The following is a 20,209-nucleotide window of genomic DNA, read 5'->3' on the forward strand; positions in this document are numbered from 1 at the left end:
AGTTATAATTGGTCAACCTTGATTTAAGAGTATAATTTATTTACCTCTTCTATGGTTTAAGAAGAAAATTTTGAGAACTTTAATTGGGATGATTGCCTCACACAAAAAAGAGAGAAATAGAACGAAAAAAAAAATGAAATATCGTTTTTGAAAAAAAAATAATAATAAGAAAAAAAAAGAGAGAGTATGATACAAAAAAAAAAATATTACTCAAAAAAAAAAAGCAAAAAAAAGTGAAAATAATGAATGATAAAACCGAGAAAATGATTTAATTATTGTTTTGGATTTTACATTCGGAGGCCATCATTCTTTTTAAGCAAATAGTAAAATGTTATCCTTTAAAGATAAGCAATATGAGAATCAAAATTAAAAAAAAAACGATATTGATGTCTATTGTAGTCTAAATGATCAACAAATACTATAGTATATTCGATCATTTTAAGGAGTGTGCTCGGGTCGATTAATATTTCTAAAAATTTGATGCGCACTTTCAATCCAACTTTCTTCTCGTTCTCTTCTACCTTTTTCGAAAACAATTCATTTAAAGCAAAATCCTTAGATGACCTTGTTGAATTCAACACAAATCATGACATTCCATTAATGATTGTTCGTGAATTTTTTGACATTCTTCATCAACAAACTTGCTTAAAGTGAATTCGTATTACGAGGATAAAAAAAAAAAGGTAAAACAATCATTTTGACTCTAGTTCATTGTTTGAATGCTTGGCAGAAAAGGTTTAAGTGAACGCACTCAATTTCTCGTGACACACATTACTAGGTCATATTCCACATTCACATACTAGTCTAATCATGGGTGACAAAGCAGCATTGGAGAAACTTAGACAGGAACTCCAAAACCTGAGGGCCCTACGAGAAGAAGAAGCCCAATTAAAGGCTCATAAAAAAGCAGAAAAGGCTAAAATAAAAGCAGAAAAAAAAAATTCTGCAAGAAAATGCAAGAGCCGAAAGACTAGAGGCCTTGAAGAAACTTATCCTTCGAGCTAGCTCAGGGACTAAGTACTTCAATTATGAGCTTGCACCACAACCTAGTGGCAAGACTCTTCCAAAAAAGTTCTTGACTACGGATTTACCAACCTTTTAGATTATGGACAATCCTAAATCTCACTTAATGAGCTTTATTGGAATCATAGCATTGAAAGAGGTAGAGCAAAGTCTATATACATGTACTTTTCCTCTTTCATTGGACCCAACTGCTAGATCATGGTTTTATATCCTCGACGCAAAACAAACTTCCACTTGGAGTGACGTTGTAAAAGCGTTTTTTAACCCAATATGGAGATAACATCGAGTTCATAAATTCCTTGCGCGATCTTGAATTGCTTAAGCAAGGGGGAGAAGAAGGCTTCATTGACCTCTTTTCCAGGTGGCGATCAAAGGTTGCTCTTCTTTCATAAAGACTTCCGGATCATGAACTTGTCCCAAAGTTCATAGACAATATGTCTTCACCATACAAGTGCCATTTAAAATACCTTGGGAACAATAAAGGGACTTGATAAATGAAACCATGAATCATATAGATGGACTAGATTTTTAAAGAGGATTTCACCTACGTCGGAAACGGACAAAGCTCGAAGACGCAATCTTAAGAAGTTGTCAACAAATCAAGATGTAGCATCCTAGGTCTTGTTTTGTTTCTTTCCTTTGTTTTTTATGATAGATTAAGAGATTCATGCTGTCGAATCTACTTATTTTTTACTCTCATTAATTAATGAATAAAAAATATATTTTCAAGTACGTCTATCTTGTTCTCTTTTTAATCTCTTTATTGTTATTGGCTCACATAAAATAAAACGCATACATACAAACATGCAATATGAAAAAGGCATACATACTCAACACTTCAAGAATCTTGATAAGCTTTGGTTTACTAGATCTATCAAACGAAAAGAGGCCCATCTTTTGGCCCACAAAGAAAGGATATGATGATTTCACCAACACAGGAGGCAACTTGAAACTCCAAAAAGATAATCCCATGTTCTTAACCTTAGAGGAAATCCATCTTTTGGCAGCCCTTTTGAGCCTCGTCAGTTAAGCCTTAGTTATTCAACCTACATTATTCCATACCTTGGGATGGGAACGGTGCAAAGAGATAAATGAAAAATTGTGGGAACGAAACATAAGAGGGGGACACAAAGTTAGTCTAAGCCCAAAAGGAATGATCCAATGTAAAAGAAAGAAAAAAAAAATGTTCTAAACCCAAAAACAAGACTTGTCAAAAACAAAAAAAAAAAAGAGAAAAAAAAGAGAAAGAAAGAGAGAGAAAAAAAAAAAGAGAAAGAGAGAGAGAGACGACAAGGAAAAGGCACCTAATGTAGGAAGTCTCCACATAAATCAGAAAAGGTTTTAATCTGAGAAACACCAAAAGTAAGGGATTTTGGGAGTATACTTGAGCCTGTCCATTCTTCATAACCCCAAGCCTAACCACGTTACAACCTTGGAAAGGCCCTCCTTGAGGTAGACCATAACCATGTACCAAAATCATCATTCCATGAAAATATGGCCAATCCTAGGCCTTTGCACATATGGACCTACTATTGTATAGTCATGCCCATATATAAAAAGCATGAAGTGTTGAGTTATGATTACAAAATCATATAAAAAAAATCAAATGACTTGGATGATTTGATAGCCATTGGCTTGATAACACCACTTTAGTAAAATAATCGAATCAAATTAGAATCGATGTTTTCCATATCTTTTGCCAAGAAAAATGAGATGATTATCACTCTAAAAAAAAATATCATCTTATTTTCTTTTAATAATGGTGCTATTTATTACCAAGGTAATTTAAGTTCTATATACATTTCCTAGAAAGAAAAAGAGTTAATACAATAAATTGATTTGATATATCGACAGCCTCGACGTCAACTCTAGATGTCTTTTACAACTCTTGAGAATTGGTCTTCTCATTTATATGTCCGCCTGCGTAGGATATCTCCATCTTCTCTAAGCGAGGAAAATTGGTTGAATATGATCGCTACATGAAAAAATGATCATTATCACTATCACACATATACCTCACTGCCAAGTCATCACGATGATTCAAATATTAAGTCAATAATCGTTGCTTTTCAAAAAAACATGTCTAATTTCTCTTTCTTTATTCTTCTATGGGAAAGTTGGATTCCCCTTCCTATTTATACAAATCCGTCTTTTTGTTCATTTCTTTTTTAGGGGGTAAGTCGGGATGATCCCTCCCATTTGGCAACTAAAATACTTGAAAAAAATTTCGCTTTTTGCCTCAAACTGGGGGCTAAAAAGCCTGGACATCCCCACTTCATTCTATTTACAGATTTGAACACGCTATTTATGCTACGAAATCAATGTCATGCAAAGCTTATTATGAACCATCTTAATAACTTTAAAATGACAAAGGGAAGAATACCACTTCCTATTATTTGACCAAGATAATTAATTATGTTACTTGATCAAACAATTCATGATAAACATATGCAATATTCCACAAATTAAAAAAATATAAACCTTGGGGCTTCAAATAAACATGAGAAACACCCCTAGCATATGTATACATGAATTCCAAAAGCCACCTAAAAGTCTGCGCTTGGGGGCTTCAAATTAAAATTATAGGCCTAACCTCAACTTTCATTTTGAAATGAGACCATATTTTGGAAAGTGATTCGAATGATTTCATAAATTATTCTAACACTCCATCAAACCTAAGTTTGGTAAATATTCATTTTCAAACTACGACACTTTTTAATTGGAAGAACTTCACTTTCAATTATTAAAGTATTACAATGATGACAAACACTAAAAAGGGAAAGATGACAAAAATAGATATAAAAGTTTGCTCACATTTTCATATCTTTGTTGAAATAAGTTGTGAATTGCAACTTAACTTCATCAATCTTGGACAAAAAAGTCACACTCAATTACGAGCTAGACTTTTCTTTCCATTTTGGATCCAGTTTTGAAAACAATATGATTATGTATTTTGCCTACTAGAAAATGTTGCTTTTCAAAACAAACTTCATTTAAATTATTGGACCCTTTTCAAATTTTGAATTCTAATTCGAAACATGTTTTTAATAAAAAATAGTATTCAAAATTTCCTTTCTGAATTTTTGTTTTCTCAAAGAAATAAATTTTCAGATTCTCAATAACCGTTTGGATAATACATGTATATACATAAATATTTCCAAAAGGAATGAATCAAGATTCGACTTCTTCTTGACACGAACTTGTTCTCGCTTAGTTCTCCTGCGAATATTAGCTAAGGGATGGTAAACGAACCACCTACAAGACCAAAATCAAAGATTGATAAGAACAAAGAAAATATTTGATGTTCTAAATCAACTTTGAGAATAAAATCACCACAATGATCTTTACAAACGTTTAGACATTAGGTAAGATTACTAAACCTTAAACACAATTGTTTTTGGTTTGTAAACAAGCAAAGAACTAACTTGCTTTATTGAACATGACTTTAACTTAAATGCAGAAGCCATGTCATTGTTCTAAGTATCTAAAAAACAAAATAGGATACATACATAGGTCCATCCCAATATCATGATTATATGAATGGCCTAAACAATAGCAAGTCATTATAACTACCCCAAAGTCGGGGCTCCAAGACTTGTGAAATAGCAAAGAATGCGCATAACCCGACACATGGGGGCTCCAATATCAACAAAAAAACAAAATGAGATATTCATGCCATTCGAGCTACTTTCGAGAATTGCCTAAACAACTAATGGTTTATGTAGAACTCAAGCCTTACAATTTTCAAATGCATCACAATGATTTAATAATCATTTTGCTCCTTTGAAACTAAGTTTACAATTGAACTTGGCCGTGAAACAAGTTACATATTCGAGTCATTTTAAAGTTCAACTTTAAAAACTAATCTTAGTGCATAATTATTGTTTCAATACCTCAATTTACTCTAGAGATTAGAGAGTATGACTAGTAAAGAGCAAAGAAACAAAATCATGATACATAAAAAAAATACTTGCTCATACGAAAGTTTAGTACTCAATCATTCATCATGAAAATTGTATCAAGACACATAATTAACATAAGACAAACAATTTCATGAGTTAGAATGTAAACAAAAGACTCCTAAATTCTAAGTTAAGGAGTCTTCATTCTAAATTATTCTCCATTAGAATTTTGCAAGGAGGATAACATCTACTTTCTCGAGCTTCAAAACAGTGACAAAATTTGAACTCAAAAGAAAGAATTCAAAAATAGTAAGAATAGACGAAAAATTTGAACAACATTTCATTTTTCCTCTTACTTGTTTTAATGAATGACCAATATTACTAGACTTAGCAAATTTCTTTGTTAAAACTATGAATGGTCAAAAAACGGTTTGAACACACCAGTTTATTTGTTTCCAAGATCCTAGTTGTTATCATAATAAGACGAAACACGGGATTTCTAGACCCATTTCAAGCAACATGAAAGGGTCTAAATTATTAAAAACAAACAAGTCATTGAAGTCACCAACATTGGGGGCTACAAAATTCGATAACATAAAATGGGGGCTCAAAAGCCCGAAATATAGCCAAACTACTCTAGTTTGATGATGTCTTCAAGAATTTCCTAAACTAACTAGTTTTGTACAAATCTTGAGATCACAGTTTTATAAATGAATAATAATAACCGCCGGTTATTTTTATCATTGATAAAACCAATTTTGAAACTTACGAATGAAAAAAATAAACCCGAGTCGCAAGAACAAATTCATACTATTATAAAAGTTCAAAATTTCATTTATGATTTTAATGCATAATTGTTGTTCTAAACACTTCAATTTACATTAAAAATAAAAAGTATAGTCTATCACTACTACAAAATTGGCCAAAGAGACCATAAATAATATACCTGTTTACTACATAAGCGGTCTCCTTGTTCCAAGAGACCATTTACCATTAAAAACCGGTCTCAAAACAAATTCAAAAGACCAGTTTTTAAAGATAACCGGTCTCTTGGGGTATTTTAGAATATTCTAATATTTTAATTAAAATAGTTTGAGACCAATTGTTTTACAAAACCGGTCTCTAGGTGTTTTTTTTTTTTTTTTTTCAAATTAAAAATTGCAGAGACCAGTGGAAAGTAATAACCGGTCTTTGTTTTTCCTAATTCTAAACCGCCAAAATCCCTAAAATAATTTAATTTCACTAAGCTTTCTCTCTGCTCGAAATTTTTGCTTTTCCCCCTTAGCTTACTCTGATCTAGTGTCGATCAAACTCTCCTTCCCTTGGCTTAGCTTGACACCGCGCTAAGGCTGCCGACGTACCTCCGTCCACCTCCACCTAAAGGCTGCCGACGCGACTGCACTGAAATTCCGTTGCTTGACTGCATAATTTCATCTTTACACCACCGTTCACACTCCATTGTTACACCACCGTTCGCACTCCATCTTTCGGGGCACGGTAGCAACCGCAATTCCACCACTGAAGTTCGTTTTTTCATTCAATTGTTGGAGAATTCTGCAATTGTAGGATTAAAACCCTAACTTTAATTTGGAGAAGCTAAGGCCGCGCGAGGTATTAATTTTTTTTTTTTTTTTTTCTTTCAGTTTCTATTTTTCATTCAATTGCTGTTGTAACTATGTATGTGGTACATATAATTCATAAAAATGAATGATTTTTGTTCATAATCTACTGTTTTATTGAGGTTGCATTGCCTTGGTTGTTTTGCTATATTATAAGAAGAATACTGTTATAAAAATGCATAATGATTCAAATTCTTTTCAGTTTTTCTATTGTATCTATTTGCATAAAATTTGTATCTTAATCGTCTTGTTATACTGGTTAGTTGATTTGGCTTGGAGAGCTTTGTTTGAGATACGAGCAGTTATATATAGTAGTTCTTAGGAATTTGATTTTCCCGCAAAAGTTCTGTTTTGTACCTTTGTAAAAGGTGTATAAAATATAGTATATATAAGCTTACCCCACATGTAAGGATTCCTAAAATAATTGCATGTGAAAAAATATGTGTTATGAAAAATGACAGAACATGAATGTGGAAGCTCTTCAAATTTGATGTTCATGTTGCTCACATTAAAAAAAAATAGTAAATGACTAGTGGTCCATGTTTCTACTCTTTACTTTGTATAGTATATTGTTTGTGCTTAAAAAATGAATAGGAAGAGCTTATTGCTATTGTTTAATGAATATGATATTTGTTTTTTTACACAATATTAATATACTCATGCAATTTATACATATATATATATTTTTTTATAGATTTTGTAAATCTTGTGGTTATATTCCAAATTTCCTTTATATAAGCTTTACTTATGTGATATTTTTAAGTTAATTACTCTCAATCTTGTTTTTCGACTTTTATACAATATTACTATACACATGAAATTATTGTTTTATTTATATATATTGTTTTTAGAGGTTATAAATCTTGTGGTTATATTCCAAATTGCCTTTATATGAGCTTTACATATGTGACAATTTTAAGATTTGAGGTCTTGTTCTTGGTGGTTAGAAATGGATCGAAATTGGATATCAACATCGAAGCCGGGTGACCCTGAATATGAAGCAGGGGTTAAGGAATTTATTAAATTTGCAGTAGAAAACAGTAGAGGCCGCTCCAAGCTACGTTGTCCTTGTTTTATGTGCCATAATTTTTTGCATAAGAGACCCGATGAAATTCTCAATCATTTGAGTAAATGGGCATTTGATAAAACATATACCCGTTGGATCTGGCATGGAGAGTTTAGGGACATACAAGATAGTGGTAGTGGTGAGAAAAGGGATGATGTGCCCGAAGTTCATAATAATAATGAGGGTGATCGGTTGGAGGACATGTTGCATGCAGTTGAGGATCAATTTGATAACAACCCTTCCATGTTGGAGAGCTTGTTAAACGACACTGAAAAACCATTGTATGAAGGTTGCACCAAGTACACAAGGTTATCAGCCATACATACTCAAATTATACAACCTGAAGGCTGGTCATGGTTGGACAGACACAAGTTTTAATGTGTTATTGTAATTGGTGAAAGACATGCTTCCCAAAGACAATGTCCTTCCTATTGGTACATATGAGGCGAAAAAGACACTAAGCTCTATGGGTTTACCTTATGAGAAAATGCATGCTTGCCCTAATGATTGTGTATTGTATCGTAATCAATATGAATCGTTAGAGAGTTGTCCAATTTGTAAAGCCTCACGGTATAAGAAAGGGGATCGGGGAGTACCTGCCAAAACATTATGGTATTTTCCAATAGTACCAAGGTTTAAGAGGTTATTTTCAAAAGAAGAAGATGCAAAGAAGTTAACCTGGCATTTTGATGGTCGTGTAGACGATGGAATGCTTAGACACCCGGCTGACTCTCCGCAGTGGAGGTTTATTGATGCAAAATACCCCGAATTTGCGCATGAAAAGCGTAATTTACGCCTTGCATTGTCTACAGATGGTTTCAATCCATTTGGTTCCATGAGTAGTACGTATAGTACTTGGCCCGTTATGTTGGTGACCTACAATTTACCCCCATCATTATGCATGAAGAGAAGGTATATGTTCCTTTCGTTGCTAATTTCAGGGCCAAAACAGCCGGGAAATGACATTGATGTGTACTTGGCACCTCTTATTGACGATTTGATTATGCTTTGGGAAGAAGGTGTGGAAGTGTTTGATGCACATCGCAATGAGAAGTTTAATCTGAAAGCAATGCTATTTTGCACCATTCAAGATTTTCCGGCTTATGGAAATCTTTCGGGGTATACTATGAAAGGGGAAACAGCTTGTCCTATTGGTATGGAGGATTGCAAAGGACAATGGTTAAAGGAATCTGGAAAGCATGTTTATCCGGTTCATCGTCAATTTTTGCCATTTGATCATCCATATCGAAGGAGAAAAAATGCGTTTGATGGGACACAAGAATTCAAAGGGCGACCAAAAGTCATGTTAGGTGAAGAGGTCTTCGAAAAGGTGAAGGACATTGAAATTACTTTTGGAAAGAAACACAGATCCACTCTTTCTAATAAGGGTTTCAAAAAGTGTTCATGTTTTTGGCAACTGTCCTATTGGAAATTTCTCTTTGTGAGATATTCACTTGATGTTATGCATATTGAGAAGAATGTGTGTGATAGCTTGATTGGTACATTACTCAATATCCCCGGTAAGACCAAGGATGGTAAAAAATCTAGAGATGATTTGAAGCATATGGGGATTAGAGATGAATTGCATGCTGTTACGAATGAGAAAGGTCGAGCATACTTGCCTCCTGCTGCTTACACATTGTCTAGAAAAGAAAAAATCGAGTTTTGTGAAAGCTTGGCCGGAGTAAAAGTGCCCGAAGGTTATTCTTCGAATATTCGTAGCCTTGTGAACATGGAAACTTTGAAACTTGTAGGCCTTAAGTCTCATGATTGCCATGTTTTAATGCAGCACTTGTTACCTGTAGCAATTCGTTCTATTCTGCCTAAAAATGTTCGTTATGCTATAATTAGACTTTGCGGATTTTTTCATGCAATTTATAGCAAAGTGATTGATCCAAGAGAGTTGACTGCATTAGAGGATGAAATTGTTGAAATTTTGTGTCAATTAGAGATGTTTTTTCCTCCATCATTTTTTGATATCATGATCCATTTACCGATTCACTTGGTTAGAGAGATAAGATATTGTGGTCCAGTTCACATGAGAAATCAATGGTGTTTTGAAAGGCAAATGAGAACCTATAAGGGATATGTGAAGAACGCTTTTCATCCTGAAGGTTGTATTGCCGAACGACTATTTTACGAAGAAGTTCTTGCTTATTCCAATGACTATGTGCTAAATGCAATACGAATAGGGCTTCCTGTATCTCGTCATAGTGGAAGAATGGATGGTGAGGGGACCATAGGTCGAAAAGTACGTGACCTATCCTATGTTGATTGGCATAAGGCTCATTTATACATTCTTCATAATGAGGATGAAGTTATGCCGTATGTTGAGAAACACATGAGCTTCTTGAGGAAAAGCAACAGGAGAGCAAATGAGAAGTCATTAGCTGCTGAACATAGTAGGTCATTTATTAGTTGGCTAAAGGATTATGTAATGAAGGAGCTCATTGATTCGTCGACTCCATTTTTTGATCGACTAAAGACTTTGGCATTTGGACCTGATTTTAGTGCAACTTATTATTCTGCATATGTTATTAACGGTTGCACATTTTACACAAGGTTTCAAGATGAACTTAGTAATATGCAGAATAGTGGGGTTACTTTAGAGGCTGAAGCTATGCATTTCGCTAGTGCTAAAGACAAGAATCCTGTGTGTGGTATGATGAACTATTATGGGGTCATTGAAGAGATTTGTGAGCTGCATTACTCTAGTTTTTCGATGCCTGTTTTTAAATGCCAATGGGTCGACAATAACAATGGGGTTGAACATGATAGGTTCGGGCTTACATTGGTGAATTTGAATAAAGTTGGTCACAAAGAAGATCCTTTCATACTAGCAAGTCAGGCAAGACAAGTCTTTTATATGACCGACCCATCGAACAAGAGAATGTCAGCAGTTATAGCACCAAAGCCCCGACATATTTTTGATGATTATAGTGAAGATAGTATGTTGGATGATGGTTATGTTAGGAGAAAGGAGCAAGTACACATTGAGGTTGATGTTACAGATGATATTTCAATATATGTTAGAGATGACCACAATGAAGGCATGTGGGTTGACAAAGAAAAAAAGGGGAAAAAGCGAAAGCGTGGACATAATAAGTCCTTATGTATTTGAGGTGTGTTTCACTTACTAGGTGGTAACATTAATTTTCAAGTCTTACTTTGTTTGTGCAACTTGATTTATTAACGTTTGCTTGTCAAAATCATTTCTCATTGCCATCTATATATTAATGTTTAATTCACGTTATGGTTTTTATAGCATTTTATTTAGTTTTACTAACCAAATTGATTTTTTCTTTTTCTCTTTTCAATAGGTTTATGGCTCGGAAAAGAAAGCGAGTGCGTGAAACCGAAAATTCTGACAACAACGAATGCGAGGAAGAAAGAGGTCGCACGGTTCTTAGAATGGTTGGGAAAGCTATCCAGGCTGGCTCCAAAATCCCTTTACAATGGCATCCAACCAAAAGAATCCCTATTGGGAGTCATAGAGGTCATTTTTCCACCTATATTGGTGTAGTTGTGCATGAAAGAGTAAGTATCACCTACAACAAGTGGTTAGATGTTCCACAAGCAGTCCTAGATCATTTGTATGACAATATCTCGGTAAGTAAACTGAGTTCATATGTTACTTAATAAAAAAAAAGTTTAGGGTTATGTATATGTATGTCTAACATATGACATTATATGAATGTAGAGGGGGTTTGATGTCCTTGAAGGTCGCAAAAGATGGATACTAAATCGAGCTTCTGATCGATGGAGAGCTTTCAAGACTAGACTAAGACTTAGGTGGTTGTATCTCAAAGATGGGTCAATTAATAGTACACCACCTTTGAAATATCCTTTTATAACTTCAGATGATTGGGGGGCATTCATCACAGCTTGTAGTTCTAATGACTTCAAGGTGCTAATTCATCATTATGGCTTTACCTTATTTTTTTTTGTATGCCTTTATAAATTTAATGTTTGTGTAAAATAACTTTGAATGTGTATTTAATTGCAGAAATTGAGTGAAAGTAATCGTGAAAGGTCTAAAAAGAAGACCTCAAAATATCGAGGTGGGAGACTTGGCTATCAATATTTTGAAGAAGAAATTGTAAGTATATGATGCTACTGTCCTAATAAACCGACTTCATATTCTACTGTCCTGTATGTCTGCTACTATCCTGTTCTTTTTTTTTTTTTTTTTTTTTTTTTTATTATGCTACTATCCTGTTCTTTTATTTTTATTATGCTACTGCCCTAGTAAACTGAGTTCATATGCTACTGTCCTGTTCTTCTGCCACTAAGAAACTTAGTCTCTTGCACACCCACTGTACACGAAAGTACTGTTAATTACTATACCTAAGAATAAAGTACTGTTAAGAAAACTCAGAGTCCATGATTTGATGCGGGAAATCATCCTCTCAAAGTCCAAGGATTTGAGTTATGGCCATGTATGGACAGAAAATAGCTCAAGCTGTGATAAATTTACACGAAGAGTATCAATCTTTATTGCATCTGTGGATTGATACTCTTCGTGTAAATTAATCACAGCTTGAGCTATTTTCTGTCCATACAGCATCAAATCATGGACTCTTACTTTTCTTATTTTCCCATCAATATCTATTTCTGAGACTTGAACCAAGCTTCTGTTTATAAGCTCTGTCAGGTATTCTTTTGCAACCTGTTCTGCTGATTTTCCCTTTCCTTTTCCTTCTCTCACAAAACCCTCTGCAACCCATATTCGAATGAGTCGTGCGTGTCTAATGGAGTAATCCTCTGGCAGCAAACCAAAGTACATCAGACACAGCTTAAGGTAGTATGGAAGGTCATAGTAGCTAAGTTTCTTAGTGGCTCACTGTAAGTACTTTAGTAGTTGCTATTTTTCTGAGAAGCCCCAAAAAATTCTTTGCATGATAGCCCTTAAGTCCTGAAATAAAGATTCTGATTGCTTGGAGTCTATGATGCATTTTATCCTGCCTAAAAATTGCTAGAGTTTGCAGAAACATTAATATTAAGGCCAGCAGTTTAATATAGTCCCCTTGCTCACTGTGGTCTGTGAAAACGAGATTCCAGCAGTTTAATATAGTCCCCTTGCTCACAGAAAATAGCAGCTTGTAAGCATGTTATAGCTTTGAGTGATTACCGGTTCATAGTAAGCAAAGTTGGTGTGTTTCAGAGGCTAAAACAGCTGCTTAATCATATATTAATAACTGGATAGTGAACCTGGCAGATGTTCACACCACTGGACTGATACAAACTAAAAAAGCTAGATGAAGGGAGGTGTGTCAGAATTATTGAATGTTTAAGGAATTCTTGTAATTATAGTGGAGTGAAAAATATCCTTAGAGCCAAGAATGCATAGTATCTTTAATTAAATTTCAGTTATTACAACTTATTGTAATATTGTTGTTGTTGTTGTTTAGTGATTAAAAAAGTGAGAAGAACAAATCTGTAATCTTATTTCCTAGTTCTTGTAGTATTGAAATGACTTCTCTGACACTATTGGCTAATGTCGTAGCTATACTGATTTTAGTTTGCTAATATCAATATATTGTTTGCAGGTTCTGATCTAGCTTATGACAGTACCTGTTTCAAAGCAGTTTAATTTATGATTTTTTATTTTCACAATGTAGGAGAAAGATCTTGAAAAACAAGGAATACATGTCTCAAACGTGCCTCGACATTTGACTTGGATTAAATCTCATTCTCACGTCAAGAATGGAGTTCTGACCGTTGACAATCCTGCTGATAAAGAAATCCATGATGCAATAGTAAGTTGGCAACAATCTGATGCAATTTCTTGGTGTTTTGGTAAACACCTGCATGTAATATAATTTCTTTTTCGGTTAAAAATAGACACTAACCCTTTATGATCTTGGCCTCGTTTTACAGATTAGATTGGAGGCCCAAGTACAAAAAGGTGAAATAGTTGCTACATGTCGAGATGATATCTTGTCAAGAGCTTTAAACAAACCAGAGCATGGAGGTTCTGTTAGGGCTGTTGGATCAGGCATAACTAACAAGGAGTACTTTGGATACAACAAACCAACCGCACCTAGCGAATTACATGCTAGAATGGATGCGATGAACTCAAGGATGGCAACAATGAGCAAGCAGCAAAGCTTTATAATTTCCTTCATGATGTCATGCTTAATCAAGAGCAATTAGGAGCATTCATGGCTGGTGGTGCTCAGTAAGGTGTTTTTGGTGGCGATCTTGCAAATTCAGGTGGGCTGCTTGGTGGGGAGGCAGCAGGTTCGGGTGGTTTCCTTGGTGATTTTGGGAACCATTTTGGTTCTGGTGACATGAGTGGTTCTAGTAGCCAAGGGGCAGCTGGAAAAGTGTTGGATGCTGCTCATTTAGACAACTCATTTGGTAATGGTGTCCCTCTTACACAACTTTTGATGGGAGGTATGGAAAGGCATGACGTTGAAAGGCATCACTTTGGACATGATTCACCTGTGGATAAATCTCACGAACAAGCCTATACTGAGCAAAGAATTGCGACAAACTCAGAACCTCAGTACACAAAAAGCCCAATCGTGGTCCATCCTCAACTTCAGAACCTCGACACAGCGGCAGAGGCAGAGGCATACCATGTTCCTTGGCCTGAGGAGAACCATATGATTCCAGTTGAGCATACTCCAATCCCCCCACATCAAAGTCAAGTTGTGAATACCAACAACAACTATACTTTTCCCGAGGTAATACCTGCTTGAATTATGGGCTTTGTTTTCAAGTCTCATATTTTGATAAGGTCATTTAAGCGAGATTTCATGTTTGATATCTGGTTGAGCCTTTTGTTTTCAGGGATGGAGTGATTGCCGCTTGGCAATTGAGGGAAGCGACAAAGAGATACACATTATAGCTAACGGAAAAGTTTACATAGAAAACAACACGGAAGTTCTTGGTAATCATAACATATCGTTGCCCCATGGTCATCGTCGAGTAACCATTACAGAAGATTTAATGCCTTCTGCTCCCTTGCCATGTCCCAACGATGAATTGATCTTTGTTTGTCAAGCTAAGAAGGCTATCACAGCTTGGCCAAATCATTTGATACTGCCCCCACAGGTAAAGGAGCAAATCTGTAGTCTTTTTCTACTGTGCTGTTACTACTGCATTCTGCATTCTGCATTCTTTTTCTACTGTGCTGTTGCTACTGCATTCTGCATTCTGGTAATCTGCATTAGAATAGTAGTCAGTCAAAAGTGATTCAAATTGACTCTTTACTTTTTACTCCTGTATCGATAAGCTTATGTTGGAGTTGCTCTCACATTTCTGTTTGTTACTTGCCACATGGCTACAAGAATATGTGTCAACCTCATCAGTATAATTAAGGTGCTTTTGAAATCTGAAATGCTATAATTTCAGGAATCATATGTATAATGCTTAGTGCTGGATTGACTAGAATTTTTGTGTGACCATTTTTCAGAGTTGAGGTGCTGCTAACTAAAAAGTTTCTGAATGCTTGTTTGGTTTTACTGAATCGTTAAGATTGTGAACTGTGTTTTGGCACTCTTATGGAGTGTTATAAATTATAATCATTGATACCCTTGCTGGTAAAACCTTTTGCAGTAATTGATGTTCTTTGATACTTCCGGATTCTGTTTTCAAAAATCGAGTGGTGTTCTATGAGAAGGAAAACAAGAGACATGGTTTATGGTTTTCAATTGATTCTTTGACTGAAATATGTTAGGGAATCTTCTGTGAAATTGTTGACTTGCGGGTTTGGGAAATTGGAATTATGTTGTAGTTGACTGAGAGTTGTGAGAATTTTTTATATACCAACATTATAGGAAATGAGAGATATAAGTAAATCATATATATGTAGAGTACTTGTAGAAATGAGAGATAAGTAAATCATATATGAAGAGTACTTGTAGTTGCTCAAGATCAATAATGCGATGACGCTTTGACTATTTCATATTAAGAGAAACATTAGATTTTCATATATAGGGGAAAAAATAATGTTAATTCATAGGAGTAGTATTATGCAACATGTCATTCATTCTGAAAAACCTGAAGACGCATTCTTCAAGCTCACAACTTTACTATTTCACTAAGTATGACTATAGTTATGCCAGATAGCTATTATGAACTTTTAGTATTGTAGAGGTTGTTTGGATGGTTGGCTATTACGAGCTCGCAGATCTGTCCATCTATCTGTTTATGATGCCTGCTCTTATATAGTTTGCTGTAACTATGAATGACCTATAGAATTATGATATGCATGCTTATTATTTTCCTGGTAAAAACTTTAGCAGTTCAGTAGTTTTCTCTTTGAAGAACTATTTGGTGTGTATATTGAATTTTGCAATTTGAATCAGTTTTTCAAGGCTAAGATTTTGTTTTTTGTTAGTTCTTTTCTTTCGCTATAGATCTGATTAATTGACACTAAGAATTTTTTTGCATTAGAATAGTAGTCAGTCAAAAGTGACCAGATTTGTGGCTTTAAATGAGTTTCTTGGAGAAGAAATTAATGTGGCTTATATATTGTACTTAATTACTACCATGCGACTCAATTGAAGATTTACTAGAGGTCCACTTATCAATTGAGCATGCACAAAGTAAACAATTCAGTCCATTTGCATGCTTTGTCAGAGATTTGAGAAGATACAAACCTAACAAGTTATAAGCTCATTTGGTCTTCTGATGCTTCATATATTTCATTCACCGCCCTGTGATTTATATATATCTATCTTGTTACCAGCATGAAAAAGCCTTCTGACAGAAATTGCATAATCTTGTTTAACAAGAGAAGTGAATGATATGTAATAAATAGCAGGGGGTATACACATCACTTGGAAGAAGCAATATAGAAACTCAAATTTTGTTTTATTGAAATTTGCATGCATAAATAGATTTGCAAAATCAGTCGAAACTTAGCTTAAATTGCAGTAGCTTACTTTGCTTGATTAAGTGGTTTTTAGATTCATGTGCAAGCTTTCTTCTTCTAAAGCTTACATGCGTGTTGTTTTTGTGTGAAACCATATTATTAAGGCGGACAAGCAACTAGATAAAGAGTTGAATATGACCACACCATCCCCACGATCAACATCCTCCCAAGCATCAACCACTCGTACCTATGTTGTTACCGACAAGGATCGTGAGAAGGTAACATCTACTTGGATGCGTGTTATGAGAAAAAAAGCTATGGGAATGCAAAAGACGGGTGATACCATCTCCATAACTATCCCGGAAAGCGTGTTTCTTAACGAAAATGGGTTGGATGTTTCACTTGACTTTGAAGACTTGCTTGATTGGTGTTTCCAAAGGGAGGTCGGAGAATCGCAAATGAAGGTCTTCATGAAGTAAGTTTCCATATAATATAGGTTCTAATTTTAATATTGTTTTTTTTGGCCCATTAACTAATATTCATATAACTTTTCATGGGACAAGGCACCTAAAAGAACGTTGTCAAAAAGAAGGTGTCTCGGGAATGTATGGGTTCTGTGACTGTAATGTTCTTTCACCATTGACACCGACAACAGATGAGCAAATTCGATCTGACTACTTAGCCCATGTTTTTGGAACCAATGAGGGGAAAAATGTTAATCAATTATTCTTTGCTCCTTATAATGACAAGTAAGTGTAGTTTCTTTTTATTTTTTTTTATAGATCCGAGTTATGTTAAATACTCAAACTTTAATTAATCCCATTACTATGTATTTATTTTACAATATGTCTAGTCTGCATTGGACGTTAGCGGTGATTAGTCCATGGAATGGGTTGGTGTATTGGTTAGATCCACTTGGAGCAGAAAACGAAATCAACTCATTTGCACAAAAAATCATCAATGAGTATGTACTACTAAAATATTCACTTGGTTAACTTCTTGTGTTTTTTTTAATTGTCTAAACAAAATTAATGCAACCGTGCCATCTTGAAATGATTTTGTAGGGGAATAGTTAAATTCAGCATGAAGCATCGAAAAGATATCAAGAAAATAAAAAAGAATCCAAAAATAGGGTGGAAGCAACCACGTGTAAGTCATTATTATTTTTAGCATATTTCATACCTAGTAGTGTAAAATCAGATCCAAAACTGTTTTAATGGTTATTTTTTTTGTATCAGTGTCCTCTACAATCTGCATACACAAAGCACTGTGGTTACTTTGTATGTCGCTATATGCTGGACATTATACAGAACAGAGTATTATGGATTTCTGAGCAGGTATTTTCAACATACATGTCATTTAAGTTGATATTTTATTCTTGCATGCATATGTTAACCCCTCTGTCTGCCCCCCTCTTGCATTTCCTTTGGTATTGAAGATTACTCCCATCTTGATAATTGGACTGTGTTCATCAATTAAAATTTCACTAGGCATGATAGTCTCAAAGTTGAGAACTTGAGTTGCTTGCTTTATTGATGGCCTGTGATTGTAGTGAGTATAAGGCACACCTCAAGTGTAGGAAATCCTTCCCCATTGATATTGCTAAATATTCAATTACAATAGTTGCACTACGCAAATATTAACCAGTCTTGTTGCCTAAATTAGGAAAAACTGAATCCAAATATTAACCAGTATTGGGTTTTTTAAGAGATCAACTACAAAACCAGTATTAGGTACTTTCAAAAGAGCTTCTCTTCATCCATCACAACAGTACACCTAAATAGTCTTTCATATATTCTGAATGTACGAATGTCAATATACCATACCAATGTCAATATATTGGTACAACAACTATTGAACTAGGCATGAATTCAACAGCAGCAACATCAAACAAGACCGCTATTATGCATAATCACCTTCAGCAATTCCAAAGATAGGATTTTACCCCTTAGTAGAATCTCATCATCAGAATGCTCCTGTGAAGAGAACTTCATAGACAATTTACACAAGTTCTTAAACAACATTAAACCATCCTCTCTAAGCAAACTCTCCCTTTCCCCTGATCCTCCCAGTCCTTCACTTTTCACTACTGGTTTCCCCTCATCACTATTTTCATCCATTTTCGCCTCTGGTTCAGTATTCTCCTCCACTTTCGCCCCTGCTTTGTTATTTTCCTCCGGTTTCTCCCCTGAATCATCACCATCATTCTTATCCTCATTCCCATCCACATTGACATCTCCATTCTGGGAGTTTTCAGTATGTTGATTAAAATCTTCAACCCCTCCATTACAATCCATAACCTCATTAATTACATTCTGAACCAATTGAGCAGAATTCCCTTCACTCAAATTCCTACCAGTAAATTCAAGCAACTCCGAAACTGTAATCGTCTTAAAACTACTAAAAAACATAGAATCCTCTTCAACACGAGCAAATACAATTAACACAATTTGAGCTAAAACAGCCTTTGCACAGATCTGATTAGTCCAATTCAACCCATTCAAACCCCCTAAATAAACATTATAACAAGTTTTAACAATGTTGTTAAGATAATCACCTCTAAACTCAACAAACGGAGATTGAATCGCCGATAACAGCACCTTCATCACACAAAACTGAACCAGCTCATCAGACAGATGCTAATAGCTCTGTATTCTGGATTTAAGTAAGAAAGTAGGCAAAGTAGCTCTTTAGCTCAATTGTAAATGGATGTAATCTAATTTGCTAATTATATATCTTTTTTTACTCATTTACTAATTGCATATGTTGTAGATTTTTCCCAAAGATCCTTGCACATATTCTTCAGAAGAAATTGATGAGATTAGAGACTTATGGATTCAATATGTTCTTGATCATGAGGAGCCGGAAGAACCTTAGTGATTGGTGATTACAACATCATTAATGTTAGTCTTGATACTTGAAAAATCTCTACATTTTGTATTTTGATACATACATTGGCAAATAGCTATTACTTTGTACATATATTAATACTGTGTTGGTTATATATAGTTTGATGCATATATATATATATATACATATTTTTGAATACTATTTGTATATAATATATTAGCAGGTTCGAGGATTATTTTTGGTGCAATTTAATAATATTGAGCAGGATATATATACAGGATTATTTTTGGTGATTATAGGTTGGATTAAAAAAAAAAAAAAAACAAAAAAAAAAAAAAAAAAAAAAAAACAGGAATCAATATAATTGGCGCAAAAATTTAATGCAGCAGGCCGGTAGATAGGATTTAAAAATTTGATTATTCGAAAAAAAAAAAAAATTAAAAAAAAAAAAAAATTTACCCATTTGAGACCGGTTATCATACATGCATGGTCTATACACAAATGCTGTATATTCTTTTAAAAAAAAAAGAGAGACCGTCTAACTAAGAAAGTGGTCTTAGTTATTTCAAAAAGAGAGACCGCCTAAGTACAAAAAGCGGTCTTAGTTTGGTTTACAAGAGACCGCTTTTCTGACAAAAACGGTCTCTTATGCTTCTACAATTTCAAACTATCAACCACCCAAAGAGACCGTTTTTCTTAGATAATAGGTCTCTGGTATAGCAACTTAAGACCGCCTCTTTACAAGCGGTCTCTTAGCCAAAGAGACCGCTGAGCTAGAGACCGCCTGTAAAGCAGTCTCTTTGGCCTTTTTCAACTGGTCTCTTTGGCATTTTTTGTAGTAGTGTATGTGAGCAAAACAAAAGAGAAATAAAGTTCAAGCACAAAGTCAAAATTAGAACAAAAGAAAACACATATATGCTTG

The 20,209-nt window shown here is 34.6% G+C and overlaps 2 protein-coding genes across 2 annotated transcripts; both read left to right on the forward strand.

Moving 5' to 3' along the window:
* The first annotated feature begins 8,013 nt into the window (after positions 1–8,013).
* Positions 8,014–10,731, forward strand: LOC145636703 (uncharacterized). Its single transcript, XM_081688265.1, has one exon. The coding sequence runs from the start codon at positions 8,014–8,016 to the stop codon at positions 10,729–10,731; it is 2,718 nt and encodes a 905-aa protein (XP_081544391.1).
* A 5,877-nt stretch (positions 10,732–16,608) lies between these two features.
* Positions 16,609–19,492, forward strand: LOC145634628 (uncharacterized). The gene is made up of 6 exons (XM_081686037.1): positions 16,609–16,912; positions 17,001–17,186; positions 17,291–17,401; positions 17,502–17,586; positions 17,676–17,774; positions 19,210–19,492. The coding sequence occupies exons 1-6, from the start codon at positions 16,632–16,634 to the stop codon at positions 19,312–19,314; spliced, it is 867 nt and encodes a 288-aa protein (XP_081542163.1). The 5' UTR covers positions 16,609–16,631; the 3' UTR covers positions 19,315–19,492.
* The last annotated feature ends 717 nt before the right edge of the window (positions 19,493–20,209 follow it).

Source organism: Chenopodium album, chromosome 6, assembly GCF_948465745.1.
Source record: "Chenopodium album chromosome 6, dcCheAlbu1.1, whole genome shotgun sequence".
Taxonomy (NCBI): domain Eukaryota; kingdom Viridiplantae; phylum Streptophyta; class Magnoliopsida; order Caryophyllales; family Amaranthaceae; genus Chenopodium; species Chenopodium album.

Excerpts from the sequence above, each read along its gene's own strand:
- LOC145636703 (XM_081688265.1), top strand. The coding sequence starts at position 8,014 with ATGCTTCCCAAAGACAATGTCCTTCCTATTGGTACATATGAGGCGAAA.
- LOC145634628 (XM_081686037.1), top strand. The coding sequence starts at position 16,632 with ATGACCACACCATCCCCACGATCAACATCCTCCCAAGCATCAACCACT. Across the intron at positions 17,587-17,675 it reads TAGGGTGGAAGCAACCACGT|TGTCCTCTACAATCTGCATA; the intron begins GTAAGTCATTAT and ends TTTTTGTATCAG. Across the intron at positions 17,775-19,209 it reads TATTATGGATTTCTGAGCAG|ATTTTTCCCAAAGATCCTTG; the intron begins GTATTTTCAACA and ends CATATGTTGTAG.